Source organism: Thunnus albacares, chromosome 5 (genome assembly GCF_914725855.1).
Source record: "Thunnus albacares chromosome 5, fThuAlb1.1, whole genome shotgun sequence".
NCBI lineage: Eukaryota > Metazoa > Chordata > Actinopteri > Scombriformes > Scombridae > Thunnus > Thunnus albacares.
The window spans coordinates 8578194-8596934 of NC_058110.1; the positions used below are offsets into that span (position 1 = coordinate 8578194).

Consider the following 18741-nt stretch of genomic DNA (forward strand, 5'->3'; position numbering starts at 1 on the left):
ATTATTCCTCTGAAGAAAATCGGTCATCGCAGCAAATACAACTAAATCACTTTTTACTGCAAGAGAATGGCGTTTACTTCTGATTAGTCGTATGAGATGTACAAATTACAAGATATTCACAGGGTGTGTGAAATAGGAGCAGGGCATAGTGACGCAAATAAAATGAATATGTGTGTCATGAAAGTTGTTTGTTTACTCGCTTACTCTTGATATTAAACCACTGAAAGATAAATGTGTGAGTGATAAGATGTTTGTTTTTTTCTGTGCTAGATTCACCCTGTGGAGGAAGACTATGGCTTTGAGATTGAGGAGAAAAACAAGGCCATTGTGGTGAAATCTGTCACCAGAGGCTCACATGCTGAGGTAACGGTCAAAACAAACACACACACACACACACACACACACACACACACACACACACACACACACACACACACACACACACACTCAGTATCTCTTTCCCGCCTCAGGGCATTAGTTCCAGTAGGTGATGGCTGTCTACTGTTTGGACGGCTGCTGTCAGTCTGCCTCTGTTCACTTCACTCTGATTGGCTGTTGAGCCATTAGACATGCTTACTCCAATCACCTCCACAAAAAATACACACACACACACCATTTTTCTCATCCAGAGCCATTTAAAATGCCAATAACTGATAAAACATTTAACATGTGTATCATTAACGAGTTTCTCTGCAATAACGCATCTTGAATAGCCTCTAAATCATGCATGCCACAGATGTTTTTTGTCCCCTGACAAAAAACTCACTGTCACCTTAATGACACTGACGCAAAATGGACTGTGCGACTATTTTCCTTTCTTTAGTGTAATTTCACCTTACGTAAGCCCGCTTTGGTTAGACAGGTGACATAGTTTTGGCTAATACCTTCTCAACATTTTGGGTTTAACTGTCTTGCTCCCTACCATTTAAATTTGCCCTCATTTCTCTTGTGTCCCTGTGGTTCAAGTTTCCTCATCGCTCTCTGTTATTTCACTCATTGCAGTTCTTTCCCACATTGCTCTTCTCCTCAGTCATTCTCTGGATAAGCTTTCTTTTTCTCCTCTGCCTGCTTTCCACCACAGTAAACCCTCACTGCTCCTTTCTCCATTTCCCTCTCTGCCCCTCTTACTCTGTTATTCATCCCCCATGTCCCCACAATAACAGGATTGCTAGTTGTGACACAGCCTGTGTGCCAGCACAGTGAATACAGCTCAGCTGATTCCCATGGGGCTCTGAAAAGGGCAGAGAGACACACACTCACACACAGAGCTCTTTCACTATATGATACTATTACAGAGGGTCACATGCATACAGGCACCCATGCAGTATTATCACACACACACACACACATCCTTGCATGCACATTCAGACGGCTGTGGCTCCTCCCAGTCGTTCCTACATCTATCCTGGGCCGTTATCCAGAGTCGGGGCCCGGCTCAGCCAAGGCCACCCCACCGGATCTGTACCCAGGACACTGGACTCACACAGGGAACACACAGAGGCTGCATTATTCTCACAACGTGACTGAAGATGTGCAAGATGACTGCAGTACTAATGACGTGCAGCAGGCCGTGGCGCTGTGTGTCTCAATTGTAAAAGCATTTTAGATGCTGATATTTGACTGTCAAAGCTCACGATGTTTGATCATTTATGAGCATGCGTATTTGTGTGTGCAGCCGTTACCGTATGTTAACATGCGCTTTTAGGGATCCCATTGTATTTCTCAAATCCCCACTGGTCACACTCAAAAATATGCTGCCACATTATGAGAAAAATGTAAATAAAGTGCATCTGTGTTTTCACATGTGCATAACTGGAAAACAGAAAAAAAAAACCCTCTACCCTAGAAATGCATGCAGATCCAACAGACAGCATGCAGGAGACTCAGGTGTATATAATATCATGCAGCTCAATCACATCTAGTAGCCAATCTCGATATGCCCTCCTTCCATAAAATGTCTGTTCATATGCTGGCAAATACATGACAAGACTGAACAGGCTGTGAAAATATTGAATGGTACACACTGATTTTCTCTTTCTTGTTTTGGTTTGTTTCTGATCTTCTCCATGGAAACACACATACTGAACAGTGACTTGATTTACTAGTCAGTGAGGTAATAGCTTGAATCACACTTGAATCACACAGTGACACTGGTGCCCCTTTTAAGAGGCAAAAGGTGAATCATCACAGACTACAAGATTATCTGTTAAACATATCTAGACTAATGCAGTTATGGGTTAATCTCAGCATTATCTCCTTATAATGCAGTTCACCAATCATAGAAGTCAGGAAGCTATTCATGAATTGAACGCCATCCCGACCTGAAACTCTTACTGTGCGAATGGTGGCTTTAGAGGGAGCTGAAACCTAAAAATAACAGAATCTCATCTCCTGTCTGTCCGTCTGTCCATCCAGATGGCCGGTCTGCAGGTGGGCAGGAAGATCTACACCATCAACGAGGACCTGCTGTTCCTCAGGTCTTTCTCTGAGGTGGAAACCATGATCAGCCAGGCCTTCTGCATGCGGCGCTCCCTGCGGCTGCTGGTCGCCACAAAGGCCAAGGAGTGAGGGAACACACACCATCACACGCACCCACACACACACACACACACACACACAGGGTACACTGGACTGACTGGTCTTTTCTCATCCAGGATTGTGAAGATCCCTGACAACCCAGACAGCCTCTCCTTCAGACTCTGTGGCTCTGCCCCTCCTCACGTCCATGCTGTGAGGAAAGGTGAGTGACAGAATCAATTGACTGACTTTTTTTTCCAGGGTTAGTGAATGAATTTCATTATTACATGTGGGGAATAACAAGCAGGATAAGAATTTACTACTCAAATTTCAGCAATAATAAAGCTGCAACAAATACAACCTCAAACTAAACTTTTTGTTGAATTGATATAAATATTTGTTTAAAATCAGTTGTGATCCTCTTTTACTAGTAAGAGAGGTGAGAAATTGTAGAAGAGTTGACCATTAGATCTCATCATTGGCAAGAAAGGATATATTATACAATATAGTTTTCAAAGGTAAAATGATGCTGTCATTTCATATGTGTGATGGAAAAGTAATCTGTTGAGCGGTTTAACAATTTACAGCTCCCAGGGAGATGTAATTTACCATTTCTTTCATTCAGTTACAAATGACATATATTTTTCTTATGACCCCAACACTGCAGAGTTTTTCCGTATTATTTCAGCATCAGTGCCAGTAAATGCTTTGAAGGTGTTTACGGTGTCAGAAAGACAAATAATTCTGGGTGAAATCAAGGGAAAGATGAGGTAACTCTAGCCTCTAACCACCTGTTACATTCTGCTTTTAGTGAGCCTCTATTAGGTTTTTATGGCCACCTGTCAGCCAGACAGCCTGCGGTCAGGGTTCATACCCCTAATAGACCTAACTCTACTTTTAAAACGCACACACACACACACACACACATATCGGATCATCGTCACTTGTGGGGACATTACATGGACTTACAGTCATTTTCTGGAGACTTACCCTAACCTTAACCACTGACCCAAAAATCAGCTGTTTCCAAATTGGGGACATAGTTTTTGTCCCCAGTTAACTGGTCCTAAGTCTGAAATTTATCTTCAAAAGTAGCCTATGACAGACCACACACACACACACACACACACACACACACACACACAAAACATTTTAATCACAGCTAAAAGTGTTATAAGTAACTAAAAAGACACCCACAGTTTTTTTCTACCTTCTCATTCCTCCTCCTGTCCCCTTGCAACCTTCTAACCAGATGTTTGTGCCGCCTAGACAGACTCGAAATAGAAAGATGAGAGATTTATGACAAGTTGAATAAAGGATGAATCCAAATGTGTAAACCAGACGGTAGTAGGAGAGGACACACATGAAAACAGAGAGGAGAGGAGCCATCGGTTGGTGCAACCAAAGAATGTGATCCATGGTTTTACTTTTCTTTATTGTGGCAGGAGGACTTCTCTGCTTTCTCTCCCTCTCAATACCCTCCCTCTCCACACTCCTCCTTTTCTCTCCTTCCTAGTCTTCTGTATCACTTTTGGCTCGTAGCTCATGCATGGAGAACTGTTTTTTCCAGCTGAAATTCAGAGTCTCCGATAGTGTTTTTTCTGTTCTTAAATCAGTCCCCCCCGTGTGCTACCCATGTGTGGGTCAAGTAGACTTGGAGTTTAGGTAATTGTTGGCACCCTGGGTGGAAGTGATGCCAGCGCTGGTATTTTTAGATAAGAGAGGAAGATGATGGAGGTGTTGATTGGACTTCCAGGCTGTAAAGCCATTAGTAGCTTGGGACAGCGTGTTGCGGCACTGAACCGAGCAATTTTCTATTTTCCTGGAGGGACAAAAGGGGCGATGTTATGTGTAGATAAGGGAACTGAGTTTAAAAGGAGATATTGAAAAAAAAAATCCATAGAAAATGAAATCATTTACTTTGATGTAAGTATTTTGGAGAATTTTCCCTGTATAAGAGTGGCACATGTTTTTGGTTGTACCTTACACTTCATGTTTTCAGTGTGTTGTGTACAGTATTTCTGCTGCTCTGTGACTCCTCACCTTTGACCTCTGATCCTTTATTGACACACTACAGGCTGGGAGGCGGCAGGGGCGGGTCTTCAGCCCGGCCAGGTCATTCTGAAGGTCAACGGCAACAACGTCAACCGAAGTGACCACCAAGAAGTCCTGGAGCACTTCACTGCGCAGCACACACACCAGGAGCCTCTCAAAGAGGTGAGGGGACACATGAAAATAAACACAATCTTTTTCTTCATAAGCCCAGGGTTCATAGAATAAGTTGGGCATTGATTGAGAATGTACTAAGAGAAATACAATCTGTTAATTAAAAATTATAATTACCCAGCAAGCCACATCATCCCACTCTATACAGGGTGCTCAGTGACTTACAGTCACTGTGTGTGTTGTTATGTCTCTCGCTGTACCAGGGTACTCCTTGAACGCTCTGTTTATGCTACATATGATTAGTATCGGTATTAGTTTAGGAAGTCAATTCAACCAGATCATTCAACAATGTGGCTTACAGAATTCACATTTGACAAGCTAACAGTCAAGAGAGCCCCGGTGACCCAGACATTCCTACTCTGACACGGTACATAAAACAGTGTCAGCATTAGTTAGAGCTAGAATTAGCTAAAGCAACTTAGTGTTTGAAGAAAACAACATATTAAAAACTTCAATGATTTCAGTGACCTTTTTAAATTTTCATCTCAGTATGATACCACAGTGGTACAATAGGAGTGTCTTCGTGTCATCAGCGTTCAGTTGCTTCACCAGTGGGTGGCCTAGCAATCTCCAACATAAATTACTGGCTGTCACTTTGTCGCTGCAGGCGCCTTGTAGTGAGAGTTGCACATTTTTCAGCTCAAGATACAATGCTGCCCTGAGCGAAAAAGTAGCCCAAAGCAACAAATAAATAACTCTTAACTTTCCACAGAATTTTCATCCATTCCTGTCGCCAAGAAGAGTTTTTCCACATAGAGTCATGACTGGATATTAGTATTTACTCTCCACTCGACATTGCCACTGTCAAATTTAAAACTCTGGTTGTTTTGACATTCCTACAGCAGCAGTTCATGGCTCCAGGCGTTTTGCAGGGCTGCAGACAGAATGGGATGTCCTCCTAACTGTATTAAAAGCACAGTGCTTTGTTGTGTATTTAGTCTGGCCTACTGTTCTGGCAAATCCCCTTTGCTTAAAGGTAGTGAACAGGCTCAGCTGAGCAGCCTTATGTTGGACATGTTCCACTAAATGTTTGTCGGTTCATTTAACAGCAATATAAATTACCAGGATGTTGTTGATGTGGCTGACTGCACTGCTGAGGTCGGGGCGGTGCAGTCAGCCCTGACTGCCCTGTCAGGTGAAAAGTGTCCATGTCCGCACGGCACAATAGATACTTTGGATTCCTCTCTTTAAATTCTCTGTTTAAGTTCCTCATTTGAATTCCAATTATGAGTTTTTGCACATTACAGTCACTCAATGTTACTGTTCCGCTCTAATCTGTTTCCCTCAGTGTCAATGGGTGTATCGGGCATTTGAGGATGTGGAGGAACTACAAAGAGGAAGAGGTGCAGGAGAGAAGGAGGAGATGTCTTTCAGGCCTTATCACGAGAACGGCTCTGACCACGAGGAGGAGAACGGCACCAATGGAGCAGGTGAAACATAATGTTACATCCTCTGAAATTGTTTATTGTAGTTACTGTCTTTTAACGTGCACTCTCTTCAATTCAAATATTTATGCGTAAAGCTGTATTTTTAAGAATCACAATGATTTTGTTCCAGATGTAATGCCAGTGTCATTAGAGCGAAACTTATTGGAACAGGATTAGTTTTTCTTGGGAGTATCCTGTCATATAAACTGTAGCTTCTTTGTGTGATTGTAGATTGATTGCAGGCTTGATGTTATAAGAAAATCTTTTGCTGCCAAAACATTACATCAGAACATTATGTTCCACATAGATTGCTATTTTCAGATGACCTCTGAATGGGTCCTTGTCACTGTGTCAGTAAAAAGTGGGTTCAGCAGTAGGTAATTTTCTCTGGATATGGAAAATTCTCCGTTTGAAAATTACACATACACATGCTATATACAGGCAGTAGTTACAGGCGTAGGGTGTCATTGAGTAACATTCAGTGTACCTTTTTATACAGTACTGGTACATTTGACAGTTGTGCAGTACACTGTGTACTTTTACAAGTGTGTTACTAAAGGGATTTATAATGTTTTTATGTCTGTCCCAAGTTTTGGATGTTTTGTTATACAAGTAAATTTTAGATGTCCTAATAACATTTAAGAACATCTCTTGAGCTCTGGACAAAATTATTTCAGATTTAGTTTTTTGTATCTATCATAACTTGTTTTTTCTCTCCTTTCTTGATGCTAAACTAAAACAGAATTATGAATGAATGCATGCAAAGTGTATGCACTGATGTAAGAAAATTATGCTCCACAGACATCAGACTGGGAAAACTTTCCCTCTCCAATGATCTGCCTCTGGTCAGTCTGACGGTAGATAACGTCCACCTGGAGCACGGTGTGGTCTATGAATACGTCAGCACCGCCGGCATCAAGTGCCACGTCCTGGAGAAGATGGTGGAGCCCAAAGGCTGCTTCAGCCTCACTGCTAAGGTAGTTATGGGAAGATGAGGTGAACTTTGATCATTTTAAGCTCATGACTAAATTGAAAATACGATGCTGAGGAGAGAACGTACCTTGAGGGTATACGTCATATTTTCCTTCATTTATCAGCTAAATGTTGGATTATGTCACTTTGTATTTGTATAGTAGTTGTTGACATGGCTTACATGTTCTCAGCCTCTGAAATATAACATCTCACGTATCACAGAACATCCCAACTTGGCCGCTCACCAGCATTTGGATCACTGATATTTGTACAACTTGTACTATTATGACAGGATCTGAAAACAGCTTTTTAGCCCCGCTGATGGCTTCACTTGTTAGTATTGGAAAGCTGACTGTTTAGTTAAAAACCCAGTTGACCTAGGTTGCTGCTGCTACAAATTCTATTTTTACTCCGATTGCAATCAACTAAATCAGGTTTCTAAACTTTTATTGTGGGAGTGATCCATCCTCACCAATGTTTCTTGTCTGTACAGATCCTTGAGGCATTTTCTGGCGATGACAGCCTCTTTGTTCATAACTGCAGCCAGCTCATCTCCCAGAACGACCGAGTAGTTACCATGCCTCAGTACGAGTTCAGACAAATCTGTGACACCAAGCTGGAGAGTATCCGACGGCGTATCAGCAGCTATAAGCAGGTACTGAGACACACTTCTACACTCTCTTGAACACACAGGTGAAATGGAAAAAAGTCTTCATTCACTTGTGACTGAATAACAGTTCACTGAAACACAAATAAGGAAACTTAAAATCATCATTCATCATTAGTCATATTCTTACCAAAAAGATGTACCATCTCTCTTCTTCTGGCTAATTCTTACTCGCCCTTATACTGCCTTTCTGGTGTTATTGAAGTCAAGATGCAGGCTATTTTAATACATTCACATTTGCCCTTTAAGCCATATGTCAGTGTTTATTAAGCACATTCAAGTGTTATTAAACCAACCACCTCATGGTGAATACAGCACATCTGTATCGTGTAAAGCTTGGCATTTAATAAGAGATTTAATAATATGAGCAGTTAGACACAAGTTCTTGTCTACAACATTAAATTTGTATTTTTCCGTCACTCAACACAACAAGAACTCTATTAAAGTTGATGTTAGACTATTAATAACAATTATCTGTCTATTATCATTATCTCTAAATCATATTTTCTGCTACAGTGACTGTGTTGAGTGAAAATGATTAGAGTTGTCAGTCATGCAGCTTGTGCTTTCAGTAAATGATGTCTGTGTCCTGTTCCGCATCTTTTCTCTCCCTTTGCTCCCAGTTTGCCCTGGAACTGAGGAACAAGGCTTGGCCCTCCTTTAGGCAGGCCGGTGTTCGCCCTCACTCACTGGGCAGCATGGACTTTGTTCCCACCAACTGCCATGTCAACTTGATGCAGGTCTCCTACCCCAAAAGCACTACCTCTGCTGGCAGGACTTTCAGCATCCGCTTTGGGCGCAAGAACTCCCTGTTTGGTCTGGATCCTGACCAAGGTAGAGGGGACACATACAAACACACACACACACACACACACACACACACACACCTTTATCTGAGAAGACGTGAACAATAGTACAGTCTTTGTCACATATCCACTGCTTAAGCTTAAGCTTCACTGAGATCCATCCCCTTCATGATAATACAGCTTAACCTACTTAACACCAGCTCAGTGATCATTTTGACTAATTACCCTCTATGACCATTTAAATCCCACAGCACAGAGAAGGAAAAGCCAAGCCCAGCCTCTTACAGTAGCCATAAGGTCTCAACAAGGATTCCCATAGTAAATTAGATGAGTGGTTTGCCATTAAGACTCCATTAGCCCCAGGCCATGCTCACGTTATTGACATGAGAAGTGAATGAATGATGTCAGCAAAGATGGCGCCTCGAGGCAGCGCAGGAATGTGTGCCGTTCAAGCGATTCTGCTACTGCAGAGGTCAAAGGGGAGGGAAAGGGAGAGCAAATTGAGTGGAAGTGGAATGCGGAGTCGCCGAGGAATCATTTCAAGAAGAGGGTGAAACATTAAGAAATCCATTATCCGTAGATACAGAGAGAAGTGTGTTGCCTTCTGTCTACTTTATAACATTCATTCATATTAATGAAGAGTCTTTGGGCCTTTCTGATGAACTCCCTTCTCTCACCAAAGATGAAAATGCAATACAGCTGTCTAGACAGCAGACAGTTAGCATCGCTTGCATTGTTCCAGGATACCAGCTGCCAGTCAGACATCTGCCTAGCAGTTGTACTGACGGCATGTTCTCCTCTGGTGCTTTTCAGCACGCGCTCTGCTGGTTCAACAAACCAACAACCAATCGAGATGATGTTTTCTCCAGTGGAAGTCCTTAGTTTTAGTGTTGCAACACAAACAGTATGAAGATCTTAAGGGATATTACATTAGGTGGATAAAAAGTGTCCTTTTTCAATAGATAACCAAGGTTTTAAAAGGAATGTGTGGAATGTACATAAAAAGCATAAAGCCTTCTCTATTTAATGTTAGTGTTTGCAAGATTTTAATCTGTCTGCAGTTTTGGGACGTCTCAGCTTATTGCAGCTTAGTTTGGCTTTTAACCCAAGTAAACAGTTTTGCATCCTGCTCTTGCTGTGCATATCAGTTGCATAAGTGCCCTTTAAGAAGTTGTTTTTCATCAAGTCCAAATAGAGAACAGACAAGAGTGTTACTTCATAGTTTTGAACATCTGGGATAGATATAATTGTCAGAGAGTGAAGTCTATTTCATTACCCTCCGCTAACTTGTTGTTTCCTCTCTCCTCTCCTCTCCTCTTCTCTCCTCTCCTCTCCTCTCCTCTCCTCTCCTCTCCTCCTCTCTCCTCTCCTCTCCTCTCCTCTCCTCTAGCACTACTGAACCCCATGTCCCACACCCAGCATTGTGTGACCAGCATGGGATCTCCTTCCTGGAACTGTTCTGGCCTGGAGGGGGAAGAGCCGGATGGCAGTGGGGAGGTGACCGTGGATGGAAGCGAGGGGTTGACGGACGGTCGACGGAGTGGCCATGGAGAAGGCGGGTTGAGCTTCCTGCTCAAACAGGAAGACACAGAGACCCAGGACTCCTACATTCACTTGTACAGCCGCCTGGATGTCACTGTTAGAGAGATGAAGCAGTATGTCGCTCAGATAGATGTGTAAGTGTAACAGTTCATAATAATCCCGTCTAACTGAATAGCTTTGAACCTCATTTGAATGTAAATATGGATGTTATTGTTCCACCTTTGAATGGCATTTCTTTGTCCCTACTCCACATCTATCTCTTATCTCTACCCCCATGCCAAGTGTCATCTATCAAATAAAAAGTGTTTACTCATAACCATTCAGATAATATTTTCAGCTCCTACAGCTGCTGCTATGATCAAATATTGGCATTCCACTGGTGTTTATATGTGAGTGGACTATTTTCGTAGCCTTCATGGTGACATTTAGAGATCTTTGCATAAAAAGCTAGGAGCTGTTATCCCCACACCAGCCTCCTGAGGCTGTTTGTCAGCCTCTCTTTGTCTGTCTGCCCTTTGCCTTGTTTAAAGCTGGGGATTTACAAAAGGAACATTCTTCAGGCCCAAAATATTTATGGGCCGGGCCCAGTTCAGGAACAGGGAGTGAGGCCAGAATAACATCAAGAGAAAGAGACACATATTGTGTGTGTGTGTGTGTGCCGAGGAAGGGGTGTGACAATGAATGAATAGATGTGTATGTTTGATTGTGAAGGCGTCTATGCGGGGTGTATTATAATATAAATATAGAGTATATATAAGTATAAAATTGTCTTGACATTATTTGAAGGAATTCATTATAATATGCTCTATATCTCTAAAGCTATATATACATTTTAAAATATTTCAAAATAACTATATGCAAAAAATTTGCTGTAAGTAACACTAAACACGGTGACTCCTGACTTAAACAGTATTACTCAGATTTAGTTAGAAATGGCATTATTGTTTTCAGATCACATTTTTGAAATGAAACTCCTTTTTTCCTTCAGCCTGTTGTCGTCTATCACCGAGCCCACAGAGCCACAAGGGGAGGGTGGGGAGCCTCCGGTCTATGAGCCAAGTCAGCCACCCTCTCTGGCCCCCTGCGAGGATGGCTGCGACCAGGACAAAGTGGAGCAAGGTGGTAAAAGGGTTTGCTTCAAGGTGAACGAGGAGGACCAGGAGGACTCAGGTCATGACACCATGAGCTACAGAGACTCCTACAGGTAATTACTTAAAGAGTGTGTCACTAATAAATCACACAGTTTCTGAAGTAGCTCAAGTTGAAATCAAACTGTAACCTGGTCATGAGAGACCAGAGTTGCTTAAAACTTTGACATTTGAATCCATTTAAATTCATTATTTACAATCAGATTGTCATGCTTCTTTTCTCAATAAGCTGCCTGTTAGAAAGCACAATTAGTTGTTTAGATTGGAGGACAAACTTCTATATTTTCCTGGAATAACAGCAGCATTTTTATAAAAAAACAAAAAGGGAGGCATGGGACACCCTGCTCTCACACCTGGATTTCTAACTGCGGATTCTATAAAACACGAACAACATTCAAACTCCCTCCTTTCTTCACTAACCCATAATGCTGCTCATTTCCCCCTTTCGGAGGCTACAATTCATTCCAGATGTTGGCGTTTTAACCGAGATCGAGGGCTAAAAATGACTTCAAAATGTTTTGGTCAGCTCTGGTTATGTCATTTGCTTGTTGTGAGTTCATTCAGATGTTACTGTGTGTGTGAGAGAGTGTGTGTGTATGCACGGTCCACTGGGCAGTGCTCCACTGAGCCCCACCCTCCACCACCCACTAAGATGTAGTTATTGGTTGTTGGTGTGGTGGGCTGGTGTATAATAGAGCCAAATGTTTGGGGTGCGGCCTCCTCACCCACTCTGTCATTAAGGCCCCGGCCACGCCATGTGAAACGCGACTACCTCATCGCAATAAAATGTAAAGGAAAATGTACGCTGTTGTATGTATGTGTACACACACACACACACACACACACACACACACAGAGTGAGGTGTTTACTTGTGATTTTGGAGCCCAGTGGAAAAAAAAAAAATTCTGTTCAAGGTAGCTGTAAAAGGCTGCACAGTGAATGTGCATGAATCACTCCACTTGTGAAATTTTGGATGTGATGAGAAGTGCTACTGTGTTTGAGGGGTGGGTGTATCTTTTTTTTTTTTTTTGAGTACTGCTGAGAGACTCAGACATGAAAGCCCGAGGTGGTGACAGACCACAACAGAGCTCAACAGTTGGAGGTCACTGGCCGAGTACAGCCTGTGAGGAACATAATGTGAGAAAAAGCACAGTAGAGACTGGCTTCTACGCACACGGAGAGACGGGGACAAAGACAGAAAATACAGAAAGAATTAAGGAGAGAATAGTGTGTAAAGAAATTGTAGTCAAGTAGTTTCTGTTCCAAACTCTAGTACATCGTGTCTGTCATAAATCTCTGGCTCTCAAGTGTGTATCGTGTGTGTGTATTGCCCAGTCGAGACTTTTTGTCTTGTATGTAGACACATCTAGAGTGTGTCCAGATCCAGCTGCGATGGATTACAGCTCACTCCAGACATCAGAATGCATCTAAAGTGACAACCTGTGATTGATCTTCTTTTCTTGGTTAACATGCCAAACAGTCCTAAGCATATCCTCTGTTTCCTTAAACAAGAGGCCATTTAAAATCAAAACAATATACACTGACGTCTTTTCTTGGCTTCCTTAGACAAATGAAATTGCTGAAGATATTAAAGATATTACACTTACTTACAGTATATGCGCTGATTTATAGACATAATGGGTTTTAACGCTTACACACAAAAAAAAATCCTATGCACCATGATTCTTTTTTAATTTTAATTAGCTGAGTAGGTCCTCAGATTTTTACTGTGCAATGCCTTGTGGGAAAATGATATCCATTAACACCACACTCAGAATTCAAGTGATTCTAGTCTTTTTCATATTTTGCAGTTTTCCATTGTGAATACTTCATATAACACTGGACAGTATGCTAATTGGACACAGCTACAAAGCTACTACAAGAGGCAACCTCAGAGGAAGGTGTAAATGAGTTGAGACCTGTGTGTGTGTGTGTTTGTGTGTATGTGTGTGTGGTTTAGGCCAGATCCGCTACTAGAAGCAGGATAATTGTCACAGTGGTGCTCACACTTTTGGCAGGAGGTATGTGAGGCTAAATTTGGAAATCATCTCCTCTGTGTGTGTGTGTGTGTGGCAAAGAGTGTGTTAGTCTCCCAATTCAGCACGAGAACTCAAGGGGAATAATACAGAACAAATATGTGGGTAGAAATTGTGTGTTTATTAGGCAAGAAATAAAAGGAAAAATAACGGGAGGACTGAAGTATGATAAGAGAAAATGGAAGGAGGGCGGGAGCACAAAGTGAAAAACTTGTGTAGATTTACAACTCCACACACACAGATTACTATGAGTGTATTGTGTGTGTGTGAATGAATAAAACCCAGTGGATAATCCAAGCAAAACTACTAACTGATTGTTACATTAATTCTCTCCCCATAATTGTAATTGCCAGTCTCTCCCCCCTACCAGCACACACACACATATACACACACAAGTTAAGGACCACAGAATAACCCGGCAGGTGATATCCACCCCCAACTCCACCGCTTTGTCATCCAGCAAAGCTGGGTAATAGCAAAGGAGGACAAAGGCAGTGTTGTCGTTTGGTAGCTCGTAGTCCCTCGTAGGCCGTTTGTCATGTTAATTCAGCATGTGAATCATTCAGAGCTCCTCTGAGGGGATCGGGAGTGTGCTCACTTCAAGCGATGTATAATTTGAGCCCCATAAATCTTCCACATGCTCCCGGTAATCATGTTGAATTACGTAGACACATAACTATAAATACCAGACCAAGTCATTTTACAAAACTGTCTCAGAAAGACAGAAGTTCTCTGCACACATCAATATGAATTAATACACTCATAACCGAGCTACAACACACTGGCAGCTTGTAAAGGAACATGTATAAAAGTATCTGTTTCAATACATGAGCTCCATTTCAGTCTTTAAGTCTAATACTGACATTTCTTATCATTCAAATGTTGTGTACTCTAATGCAGTTACAGTTTACTGAATGCTTCTCTGTGTAAACCAGTGGTGGTTGTTGCTGTGAGAAACTATTTAATTACCCTTGGCCTCACATACTGTAAATCAGAAAAGGCATTTACAATCAGAAGGATTATTTGGCAGCATAATTACAAGACGCAGCTTTCCAAATCCTCACTGTGGTTTAAGAACGGAATGAACCCTTTGCTTTATGTTACATTTTAACTGTGTGTGTGTGTGTTTTTTTTTCTGTATGTACATTATTCCAGTGAATGCAACAGCAACAGAGATTCAGTCCTGTCCTACACCAGTGTGCGAAGTAACAGCTCTTACCTGGGGAGTGATGAGATGGGATCAGGTAAAGAAATGAAAGGAAATGTAGTTTTTGTTTTATTGCAGTTTCTCTCTGCATGATATCTATTTGTCTCTTCATGCGTTTGATGCTTCTCCAGAAGACCTCTCATTGCAATATCTTCCTTTCATTTGCAGTGACACACTTTCTATTGCTTTGGCTCTGTTCTCTAGCACAATGGATTTCAAGTGAAACAATGATCATTTCAGAGCCAACAAGAGAAAAAAAAAGTGTCACTGTCCAAACAGACGGCACCAAAACTAAGTGAATTCAACACAAACAACGTAAACTAGGCTGAAGCACATGCATGCTTCCTGAATGTCAAACAAAGACAAGAAATAATGGGTGTTTGCATAAAAATTGATCAGTGCTTGCCAACTGCTTTAATTTGTGATAATGTTGATCATATGTCATGCTTTCAGGGCTCCAAAACAAAGAAAAAATGCACAAATTTCTTGGAGGTGACTGTGGTCACATATTTTAGACACAACATTTCATAACACCCACAGCCACATTTTTGAACATTGAGCCAAGTATGTGTCCACTGCTGTTCATCACATAGTTTTTTTTTTATTATCAGTGTGAAGTTTCACACAGCTTTGCAAAGATACAATCTGATGAATTTGATTCCCTCTGTCCTCTATAATTTGATTCAGCAGAAGTTACATAAAAACTCAGTTAATAACCTTAAAATATGTTGACCAATCTAACATTTTTTCCTGCTAGGGGATGAGTTGCCATGTGACATGAGGATTCCTTCAGACAAACAGGACAAGCTGCACGGCTGCCTTGAACACCTTTTCAACCAGGTACGTTCTGGGGTTCAGTTTAGAGTAAAATGCTGGATTTATGTTTGAAGAAGGGGTTTGTGTGCCTCTAACAGTTTCCCCAAACCTTATCCTTTCATACTTTGTGCTTCGTCTGAACTTGTAAGTCTAGTCTTATAGTTTTAAATTCAATTATACACCAAAACCTTAATCCTAAAATACACAGAGACGTGTGGACCAATTAAGATTAGCCAACTTTAAACTCAGCCAAAATGTTCAAAACTGAAAGATAGTGAAACAAGAATGCACCCACATGTTAGTGTTAGAACCCACCACCATGAAACCATTTGGAACAGATGATTGTGATAGTAATCAACATCTGGGTTGAGTTACCTCGTGGAGCTCTCTGTCCTCTGGTCAGGATTCTAGTTTTCTCTGTCATCTTTCACTTGACCTCCTTTCCTTCTTCTTTCCCTTTCTTTGTCTCTCCTACACACACACATACGTGGACTCAGTGAAAGCCATCCATCCGTCTTTTCCTCTCCTCTTACCAGCATCTGATGTCCTTTGACTCTCCATGGGGTGCACCCACTTTGGCTGCCGTAGTTCTTTCCACATGTAAACAGCAGCTCAGGGGGCCTGCAAACACAAGCTTTGTTGTTGTTAATGCTGAAAGACCCAAGCCAGAGGCAATCACAGAGTTGTGTGTGAGTGGGCATGTGTGTTTGTTAGAATGACACGGAAAGAAAGGGAAGGGAGGAAAGGTAGCTGGAAGAAGAAGGGAAGAAAGGTTTGTAGAATGATGGCTTGCATACAGAGAAAGTCTGATTGATTACCTGACAATCTTTCTGTGTGTGTGTGTGTGTGTGTTTTTGTATTTGTGCACACAGGTTGACTCCATCAACGTTCTACTCAAAGGACCTGTCATGACCAAGGCTTGTGAGGAGACCAAGTATTTTTACTCTGACCACAGCCAACTAGGTACATATTTGTCTCTTGCGTGTACACGTATGTGTGTGTGTTTGCTGCTTTAAAGGTGAGAGAGTGTCATCTTGCTTCTGTTAAACCAGCTGTTACACAGCAGATGCACACACACTCACACATTCCTGTTTTTTTTTGTTTGTTTGTTTTTTTGCAAACAGAGTTTCGCCAAACAGAAGACTGGACAGTTCGTTGTCGTTGCATGATCCACAAGAACATCCAGGAGGACCCTTGGAACCTGCCTACCTCTATCAAAACCCTGGTGGAGAGCCTGCAGAGATTTGCGGATGGTTAGTGGAACACACACACACACACACACACACACACACACACACACACACACGGACATGTGATCGTATAAAGTTACAATCAGTCACTACATTTTGTTTTCCTTCCACCTCTACAGATGGAAAGAACCTGCTTCTCCTGGCTCTGCTCAAGTGCACAGGTAGGGTAACGTGTCAGTGTTTGTTAAACAGAAACCAGCTCATATTCAGAACAAAGTTGTGACGCATAATCAAACCAGATAGAGCCCAGTTGTAATTTTCCATAAAATTTCCAGAAGAGATGTTAAAACCGGCTGTGCAGTCACTCAGCAGAACTGAGTCTCAAGCAGCAGGATAGGTCTCATAACTGCAGTATTTTAAATGATTCCACCAGTTTTGGGCTCTGTGCAAATGAGATCATCCATCATATGAAAATACAGCCAGTTCTACATTAGGACATCTGCAGGTCCTTAAAACATCTATTAAAATGATTCAATTAGGAAAAAAAAGATTTATCTAAAATGTCAAGAATACAATTTCTTTGGAATTTTTCAACATTTAATGAGGTTTTATTATCTTTATTTCCCTCAGTTTGTCACATGGCTTTGAAACAATTTATGCCCACTTTTGCTTTAATGGTGAACAGCCTGATATAATAGCTAATAAACCAAGCAAGTTTTAATTTCTTTCCAGTAAAATTAAATAATCCTAAAAACTCTTTCAGCAATGTTTTCCAGGTTGAAGTCAATTGCTGTATATTTGTACAGCAGTGAAGGTTGGTGTTGAAGCATATGATGCTCCAGTAGCTTTGAACTGTGCACAGTGGCATATGGTGCTAGTTAATGTGAGTTATCCTCATAGGGGATCCTGGCTAATGGGGTACAGTATATGTACTGGAGCAACTCCAGGACATATGTAATGAGGAAGGTGAGAGTAGCAGGTTGGGATGCCTCACCCTTTCTGCCCACTGACCTTCTCACCTTTTTCTCCTACACCTATTTCCTTTGTACCCTCTGAACTGCCTCCATCACTCTCTGACATAAAAATTTCTCTCTAACACACCAGACACATCTTTGCAACTGCGGCGAGATGTGATCTTCTGCCAGGCGGCGACGGGCGCTCTGTGCACGCTGGCTGAGCAGCTGCTGGCGGCGTTGCGGTCGCGATATAACAACGCCGGCGAGTACCAGGAGGACGGCAAGGAGACCAGCCGCAAGTGGCTGGAGCAGATATCTGCTATCGGTGTGCTGCTGCACTTCCAGTCCGCGCTAGCACCACATCAGGTGAGGACAAATTTTCTGCTTTTATTTGACAAGTAGGGCACACACACTCTATGATATAGCTTCATCATTTGGATGTATTTTTAAAAAAAATAAAAATCTTATGTGATGGGGTTTTAAGCAAACATCAAAAATGCAGAGGATGTTCTGTGTGTGTGACGCTAAATCAAATCGTCTGAGTCTATATGGCTTTCTAGCCATGCAGCTGTCTTCACAACTATCAAAACTGTCTTCCTGGTGCAACTTCTAAGCTTCCTTTCTCTCCCCTGGCAGAAAGAGGAGCGGACCATGCTGGAAGACACCAAGGCGGCCCTGTTGGACTTGGACAAAGTCACAGTGTTCTTCAGGCAACTGGAGGATGAGTGTCTAGTCACAAGTAAGAAACTCCATCAACAAAAACTGACTCGGCCCATTCAAATCAGACTGCTGGTAATGAGCAGCTGTATGGTTTGACCAACTCGGAATAAAGTTCCATTATGTGCATGTATGGTAGCTATTGAGGGTGAAATTGCCATTTTGCCGTTGAAGATTTCATTTTCTTTTCAGTGGAAAGCTGTTAAATGGGGAGCTAAAACAACACTATAATGACTCCATAAATCATCTTGAACAAGGGCAGAGCATGCAGTCTCTTAAAGTCCTCGTTGTCCTTGTATTACAGATAAGATGGTCCCTTCCTGACATGCTGTGTGCAACTTTATTTAAACTTTAATGCTGCTCTGAGACACATGAAATACTCACACATATGCAACTGAAGTATCCATAGATACAATACATTTAAATATTCATGCACATCGATATTAGCCTTGCAACAAAATGCGGTATGTGCTGTTCTAAAGAAATACTCTTTTGACGCATAAAGATGGCAAA

General features: G+C 41.8%; 1 protein-coding gene across 2 annotated transcripts in view; it reads left to right on the forward strand.

The window, feature by feature from the left end:
* Positions 1 to 18741, forward strand: part of prex1 (phosphatidylinositol-3,4,5-trisphosphate-dependent Rac exchange factor 1) — an 81305-nt gene that overhangs the window by 54301 nt on the left and 8263 nt on the right. For both annotated transcript variants that reach the window (XM_044351158.1, XM_044351157.1), the window contains exons 17-33: positions 271 to 363; positions 2416 to 2564; positions 2655 to 2740; positions 4595 to 4734; positions 6032 to 6173; positions 6972 to 7147; positions 7636 to 7797; positions 8433 to 8643; positions 10006 to 10291; positions 11146 to 11361; positions 14498 to 14586; positions 15307 to 15389; positions 16238 to 16328; positions 16490 to 16618; positions 16735 to 16776; positions 17660 to 17877; positions 18148 to 18250. In XM_044351158.1, the coding sequence (XP_044207093.1) occupies positions 271 to 363; positions 2416 to 2564; positions 2655 to 2740; positions 4595 to 4734; positions 6032 to 6173; positions 6972 to 7147; positions 7636 to 7797; positions 8433 to 8643; positions 10006 to 10291; positions 11146 to 11361; positions 14498 to 14586; positions 15307 to 15389; positions 16238 to 16328; positions 16490 to 16618; positions 16735 to 16776; positions 17660 to 17877; positions 18148 to 18250 (2416 nt within the window). The remainder of the gene's footprint in view (positions 1 to 270; positions 364 to 2415; positions 2565 to 2654; positions 2741 to 4594; positions 4735 to 6031; positions 6174 to 6971; positions 7148 to 7635; positions 7798 to 8432; positions 8644 to 10005; positions 10292 to 11145; positions 11362 to 14497; positions 14587 to 15306; positions 15390 to 16237; positions 16329 to 16489; positions 16619 to 16734; positions 16777 to 17659; positions 17878 to 18147; positions 18251 to 18741) is intronic.